General features: G+C 42.5%; 1 protein-coding gene, 1 long non-coding RNA gene and 1 other non-coding gene across 3 annotated transcripts in view; 2 read left to right on the top strand and 1 right to left on the bottom strand.

Moving 5' to 3' along the window:
- Positions 1-16,152, top strand: part of ATN1 (atrophin 1) — a gene marked incomplete in the record, with an annotated part of 24,346 nt that extends 8,194 nt beyond the window's left edge. Inside the window, 9 exon segments of the mRNA XM_072425046.1 lie at positions 1-91; positions 3,558-3,695; positions 3,942-4,052; positions 4,523-6,222; positions 6,488-6,686; positions 6,849-7,662; positions 8,175-8,318; positions 9,546-9,726; positions 11,428-16,152. Coding sequence (XP_072281147.1) covers positions 65-91; positions 3,558-3,695; positions 3,942-4,052; positions 4,523-6,222; positions 6,488-6,686; positions 6,849-7,662; positions 8,175-8,318; positions 9,546-9,726; positions 11,428-11,461 — 3,348 coding nt within the window.
- Positions 9,791-19,421, bottom strand: LOC140340064 (uncharacterized). The gene is made up of 3 exons (XR_011922576.1): positions 19,047-19,421; positions 18,314-18,341; positions 9,791-11,251 (listed from the first exon to the last, which is right to left on the bottom strand). It is a non-coding gene; the product is annotated as an uncharacterized lncRNA (long non-coding RNA).
- On the top strand, positions 19,296-19,352 carry LOC140340179 (U7 small nuclear RNA). The gene has a single exon (XR_011922610.1). It is a non-coding gene; the product is annotated as a U7 small nuclear RNA (small nuclear RNA).
- Positions 19,422-19,488: the final 67 nt, after the last annotated feature.

The raw sequence follows: 19,488 nt of genomic DNA, 5'->3' as shown, positions 1-19,488 counted from the left end.
GGTGCAGGGGGCACTTTAAGTTATCTGATCCGATAAAAGAAATGGGGCCCCTCCACCCTGCAATATGAAAACCCGACAGAACAAAGACTCGGTGAGTGCTTCCGCCATCCGCCTCCATTCATTGATCAATTTTTATAGGGGAAGGCATTGATCAGAAGATAGGACAGCAACTAAAATCCCAATATAAAACCTTAGTGCACATTTATATTTGTAATTTAAGTGACACAGGAAAAAAATAAAACTTTACCTGCATTTGATGAAAGCACATCAATTATTACATGCTTTGTTCTGGCTTGCAAAAAAAAATGCCAAATGTTAAAGTGAACCTGACATAAATCAAAAATGTACAATTAATATACTGACACTATGTGCCAAATGACAGAGTATATTTAAGAGTGAAACACAGACCCAGCATTTTACTAATTTGTTGAGAATATCCGTTTGAACTCCATTGGACACACTGTTAGTCCCATTGTGGGACATGGGTGTCATTTCAGAATGTTTGAATGAAATCTGTATTCTAATACATTGTGCACCTTGTTTTAATGAATCCATACATGTATTCTAAATTCAAGGCATTTTCACCGAACCAATAATTTCAACTCAAATCTTCCCATAAAATTATATGTACATTTAGGTATTTTCAGCAAGTTATTTACTGGTGAAAGCCTTCGTTATGTAGTCATCCAATGGCCTGAGACTCCACCATCTTGGATATGTTATCAGCTGCACTTATTCTCTTTTGCACTCCATTGGCAGCTACATTAAATGTTATGTAGAGAGGTTAAGAGAGGGATAGGGTGGCTGGGCCAACACAGGGAGCAAAGTTATTCCCAGAGAAGGTCCGAGGTAGGGGAAAAGATAGTTTAGTTGGAAATCAGTGGATGAGTTGGACATCATGAACATTGTCATGGTGGCCTCAATTCTGTCTGGGTAAGGGAAGAAGTCACAATGGCCACACTTGTTATGAGAAGGGGTTGGGTACCATTCTGGTCCTACTTGTCATGGGAGTGGTGGGAAGGCATCATGGTGGGTGCATTTGGTATCAGAAGATTAATGTCATGTTCAATACACTCGTTATGGTAATGATGGGAAGGTGTCATGGTGGCTTGTTATAAGTAGGGATTAGGTGTCATTCTAGTTCCATTTGTTATGGACTGGTGGGAAGAAGTCATGGTAGGTGCACATGTTATAAGTGAAAAAGGTGTCTTGATTGCTTTACTTGTTATGGAGGCAATGAAAAAATGCCATGGTAGCTGCACTTGTATAATTAGGGTTAGGTGTCTATGTTGCCCCATTTGTAATAGGGGTGATGGGAAAACCCCATGGTGGGTGCAAATATTATGAGGGGTGAAGGTCCTATGATTGCCACGCTTGCTATGGGGGAAATGCAAAGGTGTCATGGTGGCCTTACTTGCTATGGGGGAGAAAGGAGGCTGACTTGGTGGCCACAATATTATGAGGGGAGGACAGTCAGGTTGGATGCACTCTTATAGTGGATATATTGTCATGTTACTATCATAGTGGATGCATTGTTCAGGGTGAGTATCATGGATGATGCACTGGTATGAAGGAAGAAGGTGATCGTAGAAGGTGTCCCAAAAGTCACACTTTTAATGAATTCCTAAAAATTAAAGAGTTTATTCATATTTTTAGCACCAACAAAGGAGTCGTTGCAGTTTTACTTGCTAAATTTGCCATCACGTTCAAACGCCTTGAAGACTAGTTGTATACCTCCACATGAGCACCTCCATCGTCGACAACTTTCAGCCACCTTCAGGGACAAGCCTCTTTGACGTGTTTCAGCATCTCTCCCCCTACCTCACTGTAGGCTTTTCAGATTCTTTCTCAAGCTGTGATAGGTAATGGGGCTTAGTGGCATACACCTTGATTTTCATATAGCCCCACAAAAAAAACGTCCCAAGGTGTGAGGTCAGGGGAGTGTGGAGCCCACTGGAGGGGACCCCTTCATCCAACAGTTCATCGGTCAGGAACCTTGATGTTCAGGAAATATCTGACTAACCTGGCAAAGTGGGGAGGGGCTCCATCTTGTTGAAAAAAGACATTAGCAAGGTCACTCCTCACCTGAAGTTGTGGCAGCATCTCCAGGTAATTTTCCCTTCTAACGGTGGTCGTGTTACCACATGCATTGCGGAAAAAAAATGGTCCAATCAGACCAGTACTAGACATTGCACACCAAACCACCAGCTTTGAAAAGTCTTGTTCATGCTAGGGAATTTCTTCTGGGTTTGATTTTCCACAAATCCGAACAGAGAGATGAAAGATACACTTGTCGCTGAACCATAAGTTTACCAAGACCTGAGGGTCTTTTGGTAATGGTGTAGGAGTTATGCACATTTCCACATCAGCATCATAATCATCAGCTTAAAAATTTTGAACTTCCAGTGCAGCTCTCTGGATGGACTTTTCCCAGCTTTGCCCTAATGCCTGCTCCAAGATTTCAGTGTTTTTATCGGTGGTGGTATTAGCAGGTCTTCAGCTTCGTTGTTTGTCAGGAACAGATCCTGTTTCGAGAAACTTGCCATGGATAGCGTAAAATATGTTACTAGTTGGAGCAGTGTGACGGCCATAAAGCCTCTCAAACTCGCACTGAACTGCAGTTGGGGACTGAAAAATGTTTTGCCAAGCGCCAATTTTGCAACGCTGCTCCAATGTCAATTGGCAAGACATGGTTAAGGGAATGATATGCTTACAAAAACTGCAAAGCCTATGTTGTCATATGCTGATGGCCTCAAGTCTCTTCTAATGATACCTGGAACCAAATAGAAAAAAGGAAGTGTGTAGTGACTTTTGGGACACCCTTTATTTTTTTTACCCCTAAGGGATGAATTCCATGTTCATATGGGTCATGATTTACTGTTGGGGGGGGGTATCAAATTTTACCTATTTGATGGAGCAAAATGTGTTTGTGGTTATTTGTGTCCCTAAAGAAAATGTATTGCTGCTGTAGGCCAAACATATCTGATTGCTCAGTGTACATAATATTAATTTGTGTTATTTCTGTTGCCCTGGCCATTTAGTGTAAGTCAAGAGTAATTTGTCTTATTTGGAGGAGCTCTTGGCAAAGCAGTTAAGTAGGTTCATTTGGTTACCTACTAGTTTGGTTTAACAACCTAAAGCTGCAAAAAAGTGCCCAAGTAAAGTTTCCATTGTATCCAAGCATCCTCTCCATTAAACAACAGAGGTATGGTGAATTGCTAAACAACATTGGTGGACCCCTATTCATACATAATCCCAAATTATCAGTGATTATCTCCAAGATCAAATCAAGGATCTATACAGAGCTTTAGTCAATCTTGTTGTGAATTTATGATTGGTGTAGGATTGAAGTAATTAAAATAAAAATAAATTTATTTATATACAGAAGCTCTTGTATGGCATCTTTTGTATGATGGCCCCATTTACTTTCCAACAGGTTCACCTACTGGGAACCTGGGATCTGAAAGTATAAAAATGACTATGTTTTATCAAAATAGAAAAACCTTGATCCAGCTAACAGCCATTTCTTTCTCTGCTCTGTCTGTGCCTTCATGAAGATGTCGATGAGGAGCGGAAGGAAAAAGGAGAGTGTGGGCCCACGGGAGGAACGGAGAGCGAGAGGGAGGGCGTCCCCTGGTGCGATCAGCACATCCAGCAGTGACAGCAAGTGTGAAAAAGGCCGGCCCCCTGCTAAGGTGATGAAGGCAAATAAAGGCCAGATATAATGTCAAATTCAGATCATCCACTCCCTGTTGTCCCCAACACCCGATTCGTCATTTCAATCTTCAATAATTATTAGATTGATTGATATGGGCATCCCAAACAATGCCCAAACCTTTGGTGAAATAAAATCGGGTGCTATGGGTTTTGCCCTTTGCGTTCATTGGACATTTGGGCTTTTGAAATAAATTTAAATTTCCTTTTTTTCTTCCTTTAAACAGAAAGGTCGCATGGACGACTCTGTCCCGAAGAGCAGTAAACGGGAAAGGGTGAAAGATTCCTCCGAGAGTGAAGGGGAAGCAGGCAAAACCCAGAAGAAAGCCAAGATGGAGGTAAGGTGCCAAAGTTAGCAAATTTGGATATATCCGCAATCCTATTGCTGATAGGGGACGCAGGACATTGTCTATGCAGTAGTGTCTGCTCGGTCTGCTCACCTTGATTTACACCCACCACCCCTTCATTTAATGGCAGGTTCCCAAAAGCCAGTTGCCACTTTTGTCAGTTCCCCACAATCTCCAAAGATACTCCTTCCTAAAGGAGAATATTCTTTTCCTGTTCAGAATTTGTCACTAAACGATTCTTTTAAACAGAATTTGCATTTAAAATAATATGCTATTTTCCAGGAAAAGCCTTCCTTGCATAAAATGACCTGCCCCCATCCCACTCAAATGACACCATGTAGTACTTCCCAATATGAAATAAAGATACCAGAATTCCAAGATAACTGTATAATACAGTAATATAATGACTAATGTTTGTATATTCATAGGTATATTTAATAAATGTTTAATTTTTTTTACAGTCTCCAGAAGTTCCCCGTCCACCGCCCGATGAGGAAAGTTTGGACGGACAGAGTGGTAATGAAGATGGTGGCAGTGACCCAAGGGACATTGACCAGGACAACCGCAGCACTTCTCCAAGCCTGCATAGTGGAGATAGCGAGAGCGATGCATCTTCCATTCCTTCACCAAAATCGTTCCCCTCACTGTATAGGGGTCCTGGGTCACCCCAACCCCCTTCTTCTCCTGTTCCTGATGCCCCTGTCCTTCCACCCCCTTCCCAGGCTTCTCAGCCACCTCCACAGACAGAAACTCAGACTTCAAGACCTTACCAGGCTCCTCAGCTTCCACAGCTGTATCCCAGCAGTGGTGGGATGGTCAAAGCTGGGCCTACACCAGTCTCTCAAGTAAAACCTCCACCCACCACACCTATAGCAGGACTTGGCTCTCCAAGACCATTGGCTTCTCCCACAGCTCCTTCTACACTACCAACCAGCACTTCAACCACAACCTCTTATCCCCATGTATCTCACAACCTTCCACCACCCCCTGCCCTGCGACCTCTCAATGCCTCTCCAGGACTTCCATCCCAAACGGCAGAGAAACCGGGCCAGCCTGTTCCTTCGTCTTCTTGTACACTTCGCTATCCCCCTTACCCAGGACAGTACCCCTCTGGATACCCCCATCAGTACCCCCAACAGGGAAAGTATGGACAGCCCCAGCCTGGTCCTCATTCTTGGGGGCAAAGTGGACTCGGTTATGGACGGATTGAAGGAGCTCCCCGCTACCCTCAGCCTCCACCCCAAAATAGACAAGTGGGTGGGGGGCAAAATGTTAGTGGGGGATTCAGTAACTCTCATCATGGAAGTACTCGTGCTCCATCCCCCCATAACAACCATCCTCCTCACCAAATGCCCACAGCAGGGGCTATTCAGACTCCAGCATCCCAGAGTAGTGTTTTGCACCCTCATGGAGCAGCAACTGGTGGACAGGGTCAACCTCCAAATCATAATATAAATAATTCTCATCATCCTCACATTCTACCAAACAGGGGACGCTCCCCAACACCACAAAGTAATCAGCTATCAGGGGGTGCACCTCAACCCAGCCATCACCCACCCCATGTTCTTCTATCCCCCAGTTCACACCATCAGAGCAATAATCAGTTGCCGACACCCAGTACAGGGCCTAGTGGAGGTCAATCACCAGCGCCTACCAGTACCTCTCATGTTTCATCCCAGTCCCAGTCATCTTCCTCAGGAGGAAATTTAGGCTATTCCTCTCAGGTGGAGACACAAAATCCTCAACCCACCCATTCCCTTTATCAGCCACACTCATCTGCTCCAGTCTGCCATTACCCACCTAATTCTCAAGGATATGGTAATTACCCATACCAAGGCTATAAAGGTGCTCCCCCTCACCCAGCTCCACCTTACAAGAATGCACCTCCACCCCCTTATAAACCTGGATCATTTCCAGTCTCCACTCCTCCTCCAGTACCTACTCAGAGCTATAAGGACTCTTCACCTCCCGCTTCTGTTACTGCTCCTCCTCCGGCACCACCTCCTGCTCCACCCCCTCCAGCACCAGCTCCTGTGCAGATAAAACAGGAGCCACCTGAGGAATGTGAACCAGAAGGCGATAGCCCCATTCCACCTCCCAGTAGTCCATCCCCTCCACCCAAGCTTGTGGACACCCCAAGTCATGCCAGCCAATCTGCCAGGTAATGCACCAACTGAAGTTGTATCTGTGGTCTTCATGTGGTATTTGAAATCATTTGCAACCATACTCCAGTGATCCACTCCATCCTATAGATCCAAAGCATATACATCCAAAATATCTTATAAACACTATAGACCCTCTTTATATCTTTTTAGGGTATAGCAGTTCTTTTATTACTTTTAGAATTTTTTTTTAATTTCCCATTTTTTGTTTTTTTTGTGCTATTTCGGTTACACTGATAAGTAAAATGTTGCTTTTAACTGTAGGTTTAACAAACACCTGGATCGAGGATATAATTCCTGCTGTCGGACAGATCTGTACTTTGTGCCCTTGGAAGGCTCTAAACTTTCCAAGAAGAGGTCGGAGCAGGTTGAGCGAGCACGGAGGGAGAGTGAGCAGAGAGCACGGGAAGAGCGTGAACGAGAACGGGAGAGGGAGCGAGAGCGGGAGATGGAGAGGAATATTGTAAGTCTTCTATATATGTGTTTTTAATAGTTTGGGTTTTGCTAACATTTATCAGCTTTTTATTTTTGTCCTATTCATATGTAGGCTTGATTTTGTAGAATTAACAACATATGCTGCATTAAAGTTGACCTCTAGTATTCCCTTCTGTCTTGTTTTTTTCAGAAACTGGACTCTCGCCCTCATGACTGCCCTCAGATGTGCCCGCAGCCACCTCCCCATCACCCTTCCTTAGCCTTGCCCTCCCCATCCTCTGCCCCATCACGCCCTCCTCACTTTGAGCCTCCTGGAGCTGTGGCAGCTGTGCCCCCTTATTTGGGCCCTGACACCCCAGCACTTCGCACGCTGAGCGAGTATGCTCGCCCCCATGTACTCTCACCAGCTGGAAGAGCACCACAACCTGGCCACCCCCCACATCACCCTTTTTACTTACCCCTTGGAGACCCACTGCTTGCCTACAATCTGCCTGCCGTGTTTGCCAGTGACCCAACAAGGGCAGAAAGGGAACTACGAGAGAGGCTGAAACCAGGATATGAAGTGAAACCTGGAGAGCTGGACCCACTTCACCCCACTACCCTTCCTCTTCCACCACCGCCACCACCACATCATCCCCCTCCTCCTCAACCACCACCCTCAACTGCTGGGGTACCTCCTCAGATGGGACTACATCCAGCCTTCCCTTACCACCATGGGCAGCACTCTCATCCACATGCCCTAGAAAGGGAAAGGCTGGCATTGGGGGCCACTGGTGCAGGGCCTGGGGCCGGACCAGGAGCAGCTGGAGCAGCCGGAGCTGCTCGAGGGGAACTGTCCTATGCCGAACGCCTTGCTGCGGAACGGCAGCATGCTGAGAGAGTGGCGGCATTGAGTGGAGATCCTCTGACCAGGCTTCAGATGTTGAACGTGACCCCTCACCATCATCAGCACTCCCACATTCACTCACACCTCCACCTGCACCAACAGGATGCCATCCATGCAGGTGTGTGCCAAATGGGACTTCCCCTTACACCCTAGAAAATACAAAAAATGAAAGATGAAACAAAAAGTTAATTCTAAACCAATAGAGCCTTTTAGAAAACAACAGGTATTTGTTGGTTTACATTCATATTAAATCCAAAAATAAAGGGGGCTCATTTTAGTAGGTGGAAAACTGCAAAAAAATATTTTCCACACTTAAAAATGCTGGGTCTGCCTAACTTTTACCCCTTCCCTTTCCCAACTATGATAAAAACGCAGCATTACATCTAAAAATATAGTCAAACATTGGTAGCAAAAAAAAAATTAACCAAGCTTACATCCTGTCTTTCACCCACACCACCTGCAAGACTATATAGTAGTCGGGGCTAGTGGGCTGTCAACCTCTTACTGATTGCCCAGAAACCATCCTTATGAATTTAGCATTACTAAAGGATACTTTTTATTATGCTAGCAGTTTGTCCAGGAATGGTTTGGACATGGTTTCTCATCATACTTTGCCTATCTTTTTTTCAGCTTCTGCAGCTGTTCATCCATTAATGGATCCACTAACGTCAGGGTCCCACCTCACACGCATCCCGTACCCGGCAGCCGCTCTGCCCAACCCGCTGATCCCACACCCTTTGCATGACAGTGATGTCCTCCGGCAACAGATATTCGGTGAGTAATGGAAGGAAATTCATTTTTTTTTCATGCTGCAAATGATGGCTGTCATACTTACCCTTGGGATTCAGTACCTACAGTCACTGATGTGAAACAAATATGTAGATAAGAACTTCTGACTTTTCTAGGCTGTGAAGGAAAATGAAAGTCAGGATTTTGCACACTATTGACATTTTGCATCACCATTGTCAGAATTTTGGACACATCAGTGACCCAAAGTGCCAGAGTTGTAACCAGGCAGCCAGAGTCCTCAGCTAGGGCTCCCCAATGGAAATCTCTTTCAGGAGGTGGCTCTCCGTCTGCTTGATTCTCAACTCCTTCCATTGAACCCCTTCTACAGCCCACAGTTTTTTAATCCAAAGAATGTAAGCCACTTACCAATCTTTGATCCCCAGTATACTTTATTGTTAAAACTAGCACTGCCCAGGTTCTTTAGATGCATTTACCTCCAGGGGTTTATTAGTAGATTCTGTAATAAAGCCATTTGGGGTAAAAGGTATTGAAGGGTATGAGCCTGTTGGGGTAATGAGGAAATAGCTTCTTGGAGATGGTTGCTTGGTCTGTGACCGCTGTTCTTATGATTATGACTTGAGGCCAAGGACGAGCCTTAGCAAGCTTCCAAATGAAATGGAACGGTCAAAGCAAGGGTTTGCCTGGAATAAGGTCATCGTTGTGTCATCGTTATATACATAAGCTCCCGTGCTTGAAGATTGAGTCCTCAGACCTTTGTAACCTTTCTGTGATGGATTTGTTGGATAGTCTACAGTTCTACAGGCAACTGAGCAATATGAGATGGTGAAGCATTCATCTTAGGGTTGCCAGCTTAAAAAAAACTTTATCCAAAAGTCTCTTTGCTTTTTGTAGAGAATTATTAGCAAATATACCCTGCAAATTGTTACATGGAGTTTCTCCATATATGTTTAAAGAGAATCTGTTTTTAAGCCCAATAAGGTCACCTTCTTTCCCAATTCTAAATTTAAGCCATTGAAGCCTTTAGAAATACCTAGTTCATCCAGGTACTGGAGAGCAGGGGATATCCTTTCCTTCCCCACATGATGCAGTGTAATTGGCAAAATAACAGATTTTTATTTCCTAATACACCCTCAGAAAGCTAATTGTGTGATGCTTCTTGCACTGACCAGAACCCCTAATAAGCCAGTAAAATCTGAACATCCTGGTGGTACCAATATGAGCTAAATGTGAACTGTCTCTTCTTTCTGACAGCCTCCCCCTACAGAGATCTTCCTTCTTCCCTGTCTGCCCCACTCTCTGCCGCTCATCAGCTGCAGGCAATGCACGCCCAGTCCGCGGAGCTCCAGCGTTTGGCTCTAGAGCAACAACATTGGCTGCAAACCCACCATCCCCTGCAGGGAGTGCCCCTGCCTGGGCAGGAAGACTACTACAGGTACAAAGCAACTACTCAATGTACTGTTCCACCTCGTCATCCCAGAAAATAAAAAAACTAAATCACTATATGATCTGTGTGTCCATGCATTTTATTTAGATCTCCTTGGTTCCTCCAGGGTGCATTGATATCCTGTCCTGCATTTGGAAACCCATGCAGGGAGCACAGGATGGGCATTTTATAAAATATGGAACTTGTATTGTCAGTACTCACCATGGTTTCCTGACTATCCTCCATGGAAGCATACATTATTGGTTTAATATGGAACTATACTTGACTGGCCTTCAGAAATGTGAAGTTTGACATCAGCGTCCACAACTTCACTCAATCTTTTTCCAGGTTTGAGATCTTCAGATGTGTTGATTGGCCGAAATGTGATGAATGAACTCTCATATACCAAAATCATACATTAGCTGTGCATGTAGAAGACATATAGTATGTTTCCTCCTTTATACTTTACTGGTTTCATTTTACCCCACTTTTAACAATATGTATGCTGCCATGGAGTTGTCATAAGGTATTAATTTAACATCTATATAATCCAGACAGTTCACACAAGAACTGGTACAAGTAGCTTAATCCTAAACTCCAGGCAAATATTAAAGACACAAATTAATACAAACTCTGGTGGCCCATGTACAAAAAAGCTCAGAATATGGGAAGGAGGGGCAGTACAAAGGGGCAATTAGTTTGCTAATGTGCACAAACATGATAAAGAGAGAAGAGTAATGGGGAGAGATAAGTTTAACTCTCTGCTCCTGCTTCTTCCACTGCCCAATCACAAGGTGAAGGTGGGACAAGACCTGTAAGTTTTACATAAATGCAGCAGGGAAAAATTAGGTCTTCTACCCTGCCAGACAGGGATGTGCTTTGTAGCGGGCTGTGCAAATCCCAAGATGGGATAAACAAATACAAAATCTTTGGCGTGTAAACAGCTCAGTGTTCAACCTAAAAACTTTTTGGAGCCAGGTGGGAGGAAATTGTAGGTCGGTGGCAGCCCCTGTATTGTGACCTAACTCTATAGTAACCACCCAAAAACGTCCGGGGGGGTTACTGAAAAAGTTCCAGGTGGTCTGCCCAGCTAAAAGGGGCTGGGGAGAACATTGCAGCCCTCGGATGTGTGTTTAGCTGTTTGTCTGGAGTTCAGCTTTAGGCTACTACATAAGGTGGTGAAAGATGTCCAGTGTACTAAAATCTGATATACAATCCTCCATGCAATTTGTGAGTGCCAACTTTGGTACTGGTATTATTTGGCAATTTTCAATCCTGGAATTTTGTGAGTGCCCTACTTCCAAGGGTACCAAGAGCTGCATTGGACATAATAAATTAATATTGTGGCTTGTAATGATCTGGACACACGCCGACACCATGTAGTTGAGTGAATCATACATTGGAAAGGAAGGTTAATACCCTCCTTACTTTTTTGCTGCAATCGTACCTTCTATAGATCTTCCAACTTTTCCTCTTCTCTGCCATACATTCTTCTTCTCAAATCCAAATTTTGTATGAATTGCCAACATATGCGCTAAAAAGTTGAAAATTGAAAAGAAACACTATCAACTCCCTAGAAAACAAAGATTTGAATGTGTACTTGGATAGGACTAAAGCTTCTTGGTCAGGTCTGCATGCCTTATTTTTGATAATATACTGTCCTCAATAAGACATTAAGAACCGTCCACCGTTTGTGCTGTTGTTTTCCAGTCATTTGAAGAAAGAAACTGACAAAACCCTGTAGTGAAGTCACAGGGTCGGAGGTCATCTCACAGCTTGCAGGCATCTGACTGGACAAGGCAAGATGGCTTCAGAGCTTCTGAGATATGACCCTATGGGCAAATATTTCATGTGACCAAAAACCAACAACCAAGAGACAAGGACTGGCAGCAGGGAAGATGCCAGAGGCTTTTCCAAAAAGTCAAACTCTAAGAGGGACTCCCCATCCCCACATTATAATGCACTATGTGACCCAACCCATGAAAAAGAGACCTCTACTTCTTGGAGTGAGACTACGAAAAGTGGCCACCAAGCTGCTCTATGGCATTCAGACCTCCTGCTTGGAAGAGACAGCCCTTGGGTGACCTACTGCTTCCTTATAAACCCCCAAATCAGAAATCCCTTGGTATATAAGACACCCCCTGTGACAGTTAAAACGCACTATGACCTTCAGAGACGCACAGGAAGTACACTGTGAGAACTCGCGCAGAGACAGTGACAACCCTCAATAAATGGAAGCTTTTGTAACTGAGGGAGGCAACTTCTAAAAGGGACAGACTCCCCGAAAAAGAGTGAGGGTCCTCAATGGAAACCTAGAGGCTCCCGCTGCACTAAAACGGGGACGCACAGTTGTAGAAAATGACAACCTGCCCCATGATCCTGACATCTCATGGACCATGTTTTTTTTTTTGTATGTAACGTGTCACTAATGGTGTGTTTGGCTGTGTGTGACAGAAGCTTTACACTCTCCTCCTGCTTGCGTGTGAGTAGTTATAACTGCGTGTAGCATTTGTGGCACTTGTATGTAGTTGGTGGTTAAAATCATCTGTGCTTAGAACATGCCTGGGGAAAACCACCAAGGAAAGAAGTGAAACCAATGAATTTACTGCACAGACATGGCAGGCAATGAGCTATCCATCAAGAGATGGCACCGCAATCCCTGTGCTTTATGCGCTGGGGGCTAAATGCACTTTTCAAAACAAGCACTTCTCTGGTTACCTTTGCAATTACTGCTGGATGTGGCATTGTCTACACTGAAGTAGATCCAAATCCTAACTTGCTACTAGGTTTGCACTCTGTATTATAAATGATTTCCATTCTTGTCTTCTAGCAGTCTGCACTTGGGAGACATGTGCCAGGGTGGCAATGCAATAGTACAAATGGAAATGGTCACATTGTAATGGATCCTAATAGAAGGATGGCTACAACTTTAGAAATGGCATTTGAACCCCTTTATAGGACTTTAGCAGATGGGTTTTGGTCTACTTAATTGACCTCTATTCTTTTTTAAATGAGGTGAAGGTTTCAGTACCATGTCCAGCAGTAATGTAACTGCACTCTGAATTTCTTTTACAAATAGAACTTTGGGACACCTTGTAATTTTTGTGTGTTCTCTCCATTGCACTTATCTATGTACTTATATAAAAAAACTGGCATTTCCCACCAACCAAATTTCATTATCATTTACTGGAAAAGCTAAAAAGCAATCTAATTGGTTGCCCTGGATCAATACTTTAGTTTTCTTTATAGCTAGGCCTAGTAATCAAAGGATAAAGTGGTGCATACAATGTAGAAGACCCGAATGTGTTCAATACTGAAGTCCTGTTGGTTTCTATCAGCTTTTTAATGTGATATTGAGTGGTGATCAACAATACATCAATATTCCCAAATGGCTTTTTGATCAGACCATAAATCAAAAGGGGTTTATTGATCATTTGCCAGATTGAGCATGCCTACCTAATTCTTTTACAATGGTAACGTAAAAAGGAGAATCTATTGGCCATGCAGTGCTTGACCTAAGGGCCTGTGCCAACAAGCTTTGCAATTGCTTCAATGGACATCAGTTTAAGGCACTTCTGAAATCATTTAGAATTTACTGACAAGTGCATCAAACCTGCATTTGACCTGCTTTAATTGGGTTTTGCATTCTTGTTGACTTGGATCAGAATGCAAACTTGCTTGAAGCAAACACAGATCAATCGACACAGGCTCTAAGGCAACATGGCAATGTGATAAGCAAGGCTTTGGAATTAAATGTAATATTAAAAGGCATCATGCAGTCCAAAAGTATTCCGGTTTTCTGCACACTAAGTTGTGGCTATCCTAAGTCCTGCTAGCAATATGTGGTGAAGGAAAACATTTTCTGGGTCAAGTAAGCAAAGTTATTTCCCCCCCTTACAAAGGATTAACAATCCCAGCTCAGTTTCCTTATGTGTAATGTGCCAGTGCAACTGTTTTGACCAGTTATTGCTAAGGTTGCCATGTCTTCAGGAAAAATCCCTTTTCAATGAAGGACAACTCCATCCCCCAAGAGTGGCATTTGGTTACCTAAATACTTACCTTCAGTTTTGTTCTGAAGGTATGCATGGCAGGGCCCCACACAGTCTTTGTAGAAGGCACTTTATTTATATGGCTGTTCTGTACCCACAGTGGCCCTCAGTATTCATTTATATTATGGCTCCAACCTTGGGAATGAACAGGGTGTGTAGTGTGCATGCTCAGAGACCTAGAGCTGGAAACAACTCAGAATTGCAGCCATGGGTAGGGCCATACTACAAAGTTGCAGAGCAGGGAAGATATATATCTAGGTAGATGACTCAAGCTTAACTACTGTAAATACTTACCTACCTTCTACTCAACTTTAAAACCTGAGACTTAATTTCACAAGATGGCGGCCTAAACATGACAAGGATGTGGTAGTATATTCCAACCATTACCTTAGCCTTGAAATTGTTACTTAAAACTGAGTTCTTTGTTAAAAAAAAATAGGTTTTATCCGTGCCAGTTGTCGCCATTTATTGTTTTGCTTTGCAGATGAAGTCAAACCACCATCTTTGCCTCCTTTTCTTCAACAAGTGTATATACAGAATGAGTGGATCATTGTACATACCCGTGCGCATGTTCCTCTGACACTGTGTGTGCATGAGTGCGAGCCTTGTACCCTTGTACATATTGGTGCGTGTAACCTGTGGCTAAAAATAAAATACATATGTTTCAGTATATGTATTTGTTAATGTAAATACCAGGGATGTGCCCAATTGTGGGAAAACTTACTTGTATTTGTAGATGGATTCCACAGTGTCAACATATCAGATCTGTGAGTATATATGTGTATATTATTGCTGCGATATATATTCTGTATAAGTGTATGTTCCTGAATGCTAGTGTATATAGCTTTAATCTACAGAGTGCTTGGGATGTGGAGCCGTTGTCCCAAAAGTGTTGTCCACTCAAAAAGTTTTGGGCTCTGGTGGTCTATGGCCAAATGGTATGAGCAGAGCCACTGTAGCAAATGAAATCTGGAAACAGCAAGTAAAACCACACTCTATTGACAAATTTTAGTTTTAGTGATTATGGCAAAAATAATTTACTATATTGACAGGGCAGTATATTGGCCAAAATAATAGTGTGGGGTTTATGGTAAGCCATTGATTTGTTGGCTGCTGTATGGAATAATAGGGGATTGGAAATGGTAAAAAGCTTGCACCATTTGCTACAACTCTTCCAGAGATTCGGAAAACCAGCAATGTCTGCCAGCACCACTCTCATCCCTCCTTCCCACTGACAAGAACATGGGTGAAATAATCACTCACATCCTATCAAAGATAAAAAGATACCTGTGGCTGTAACTGCTTAAAAAAAGTTGGTTGGAGTTATTATTTTATTTGATTGTCACTTAAGTAAAGTATATTTTAAATTGTATGCCCATCTAGGATTTTTGTATCCATTGGGGTGGCAACACTGCTGTGCAATTTGACTGCAGAAGAAGGAGAATATTTAGAAGGAACTAAAAAAATTACAGATCTGCTGGTGGGAATAGTAAGAAATAATAGTATGTTATCAAAAGGGCTCAGAAAAAAACAAAAACTGGTTTAATAAGGTTTTAATAGGTTGGATTTCAAATTAAAGGGTTTTAATGAATGGTGATAAAAGATTGGGTTGGGTTGTGGTTGTGGCTGAGTTTTAATGAATGAAAGTGACAGTTTGGCTTGGTTTTAAGAAAATGGGTTTTAATTATTCCAAGAAATAGATTACATTATTTTATATTTTGCTTTTTATTCTAATTTAAAACATTATTGCTTGTACAGTGGTGAAATGGAGTTTCTTATAGACGTTAATTGGACGTAGAAGGAACCTGCTGTTGTGGATGGAATGAATAACTGTTTTGGGTGGATTGACCCATTAGGACCGCCCACCAGACAAGTTCTCTGTGCGTATGTATGTCACCTGTATGAATGAGTATGTGTTCACACTCATGTGACCCTGTATGGTTGTTCTCCGTATGTGTTTTGTATGACACATTTACTAATGGACCCTATTTCAGCACCACTTTATAAGACTGGAGTATGCTCAAGCCTGTGTGTATATATGAGATGTACATCTATAAGCCTGTGTGTATTTGTAAATATATGTGTGAGTGAGAGGAGGAGAGTGACAGCTTATGGAGATTTAACTGTATAAATATATATGGATATTACACTCCTCCATTACCTGCCCAATCCCTTCCCCTTTTATACTCTCCCCTCCTCCTGCGCCTTTGCACGATGACTCGCAGCCACCTGTGTGACACGCGGAGGAGAGCTGAAATAAAGTGAAAGGCACTTAGAAATCATGTGTCGATGGTATTTTGTGTTATAAAATGGAAACATGAAAGTCACCTATTTTGATATTTGTAAATTAAGACATATTACTAAAAGGTAAGTTCTTTGAAAGTAATATTATGGTATGTTGGTGGGGGGGGGACAACCTGTGTAGTCTTTACACCCCATTGAGACCTGTGGCATTTTGGGTGATATTTTACCATAAGTGGACCAATTAAGTATCTGCTTAGGAATCTGCAGCACAGGTTGTCCACTATTGTCTTGAAAAATCTAAACTGTTACTGCCCGTCCAATGTCCAGCCAGAGTGCCCTAATGGACCGGACAAGTGTTCCCATTTGGCAAACAGAAAATGGGAAGGGTTTAGGCAAAAAGTCAAAGGGGTCAAGGCCTTGGCAAACTAAAAGCCAAACCCAAATTGGGTAGTGAAGGGGCTTTACTGGAGGCTCCATCCCAGGTTGCTTTAATCCCTACTGTAAAATAAAGTATATTATAAATTAATGACCTAAAGTATCATGATGTGGAATTCCTCCGTGACTTCCTACGTAGTTAGAGACAAAGATAGATGACCCAATTTTGGCCAGCAATGTCTATGGCTAGAACATTACCGATGAGATAGTTGGCTAAAAATAGGATTGGTCAGGGAGAAATTCCATCGGCTGAGAAACATTGGTAATGGAAATTATTTGGGGCATGTGTACAAGTTGAGGTGGTGCTAAGTTTACAAAGAAGTTTCCAAGTCTTCCCATCCATCGCCAGACCATTGTAGTGATTTAGATGTTTCATACATGATCACAAGTCCCCTATGTGAAATGCTTTTTTCCTAAGCTTACAAAAACTTTAAAGTACTGTTAAGCCCTCTTCAGTCTGAAAAGTTTTGTCTTCTTAATCTCTTTTGTCTTTCTCGAGATCCTTCCATTCTTTTCTTTCCATGCTTCTCCTAAATGTTTCAGTTTTTTTAGTCCTAATTTAGGCCAGACTTGTCTACAGGTTTTCTTACACATAATGGTCAGCCCCTCGAGCAGTTTACTAGTTAAACAAGCAGACATTTTATCTTGGAGCGACAATAGCCACCAGAGTTTGTCAAAATATCCCTAATACGGGTTAGCCAGAAGGTTTTTGCAGAGGCCCCATACTTTAGTGAGATCAACGATTCTGGACCCAACTACATGAATGATCAACATCAAAAAGAGGGGTCATCCTTAAATCAGATCCTTCTTGTGCTGTAAAGCCTTAATTTGTTGGCAGGAAACTACTAGCATAATTCTTATCCCTCACCAGAGATCACACAGCACAGCCAGAACTGCCTACAATAGCCCTGCCAATAGCCTAGGAACCCTATGGGTAGTGACAGTAGATCTAGGGCAAGACATCTGGGACCAGGAGACAGAAACGAAAGCCTAAAAATTATAATGCTTTTGGTTTCCTTCCTTATAAGAGTTGGAGGAGGTATAATGGGCAATGTTAAGATAAATTCTAAAATGAAGACTTTCACCTTTTCTCCTTGTAATCTGTATATAAGAACTGTGAGGATAAGGTCATGTGTTGGAGATATGGAAAATCACACATATCCACATAATTAAAAGTAGGAGTATATTACTCTCAGTATATTTGATGTGGTCATATAGGTAACTAAAACGGATATATGGAATGGACACTGCAGGACCTGAGCACCCACTTCCTGGTCTCCTTGGGTTTAATAGCTAATATGGTGGGTTGCCATATTTGCTTCCTGGCAGATACTTTAAAAAATCCATCACAATGACATAAGTAGAAGCCACATATGTACACTAACTAACGGTCTGAGCTGTGTTAGGGAGCATGCAAAGCAAATAAACTCCCTGGTAGGTTGCCATCCTATGGTCTCTTTCCTGTTAATGACCAACCACCCAACTCACTTTATTTCATAGAATATTCCAAGAGTTCATCTGAGGACAAGAGGCCTAGTCCTAACATCTCCTGGGCCTATGAAATCAGGGGCTTTGCCATGGCCGCTACTAAAAGTTTGAGGTCAGCATACCCAGAATGACTGCTCCTGGGTCTCTTAGTCCAAGATATTGTGGCAAGCCGGCTCCCAACGAAGAGTGCCCACCATGACTGCTGTACCTCCTTACCAGCTGTATTGTCTCATTATCAACAGTACAAACTTTGGCGTACATTTGCAACGTTTGCCAGACCATTCATTGTCCATGATTGCCCCATGCTGAACATTACACATGCATTTTAAATCAATCATACAAATATGAAGAACTGCATGTTGCATTCCATTATTCCTTACCTGTAGACTGTAGGCTTCAAGCTCAGCTCTAAAATGAAAAAGAAAAGCTAAATTAGTTTTTTTGGTTTACAGGAACATTAAAAATGTTTTCCTCTTTTGGCCTGACATGACCTTGTACAATGCAGGATCAGCAGTCCTGCATTGTGAGGGGGTCAGGGGCCATGCATAACACAAGTCATTGTGGAGGAAAAGGAAAAACGCCAACCAGGTTAGCGAGAGATGAGGTAAATAAAGTGTTTTTAGTGTCCCTTGTACATAAATTAATATTTAGCTCTTTGAAACCCATTGAAAAGGTAGTTTTGTCATTTACAGGGCAACCAGGGACTACAGCCAAAATCACCTGTGCCTCTATTGTGATGCTGTGCTACTAATTCATTTATATGTCTGAGAAGACACCATGACCCTAGTAATTATTTCATTTATTTGTTACATTTATAGATCATTGCTCAAAATATGGCACAGCATTCTTGGTGCGTGAGAACGCTTCAGTATATGGCATGCACTTATGTAGGGTGCAGAGATATTTCGGGGACAAACCTAATACCCCTAACACCCCCAATATATTCCTTTATTAAACAACCACCATATAAATATAACTCCTCTCCTTTATTTACTGTTACAATAACAACCATTCAGGCCCTCCCTTTATACTAGTCCTCCTGTTTCCTAGCAACACAGAAGATAGGTGACGTCACCTAGTCCGCCAGCTTTTTCACACAAAATACACGCCCACCTTTCCTCAGAACCAATCATCAAAACGTAATTTGCATGTGGCCGAGAGCTCGAGACTGGAATGTTCTTCAACGTATTTAAATAAATAATAAAAACTCTTTATGTTTTCTCAAGTCCTGTAGCAATCATTATAGGTGTTTAGTATATAAGATAAATATAAATATATCTGTAGTTTAGACGGAAGAGCGGTCGCTATAATGTGCAGAGCTTGCTTGCAGAATGGCTTCCTGAACCGGACGCTGTATCTAATTCGTATTATAGCTCTTTTACTATTTGTTTAAAAGGCTCTTGGTATTCAGGAGCCACCTATCACGTGTTAAAGATAGAAAGAATACATATTCCTGATAAGGAATGTATATAAAATTTCAATGTTCAAGGAGTTGATGTAAATAGATGGACGAGCAGTTTCCGCTGTTTACAGCGGAAGTTGTGCTCGCTACTAC

This window comes from Pyxicephalus adspersus, chromosome 10, assembly GCF_032062135.1.
Source record: "Pyxicephalus adspersus chromosome 10, UCB_Pads_2.0, whole genome shotgun sequence".
Lineage (NCBI taxonomy): Eukaryota > Metazoa > Chordata > Amphibia > Anura > Pyxicephalidae > Pyxicephalus > Pyxicephalus adspersus.
Note: the sequence above shows the minus strand (reverse complement) of the source record. Positions and strands in the feature narration are given on the sequence as shown.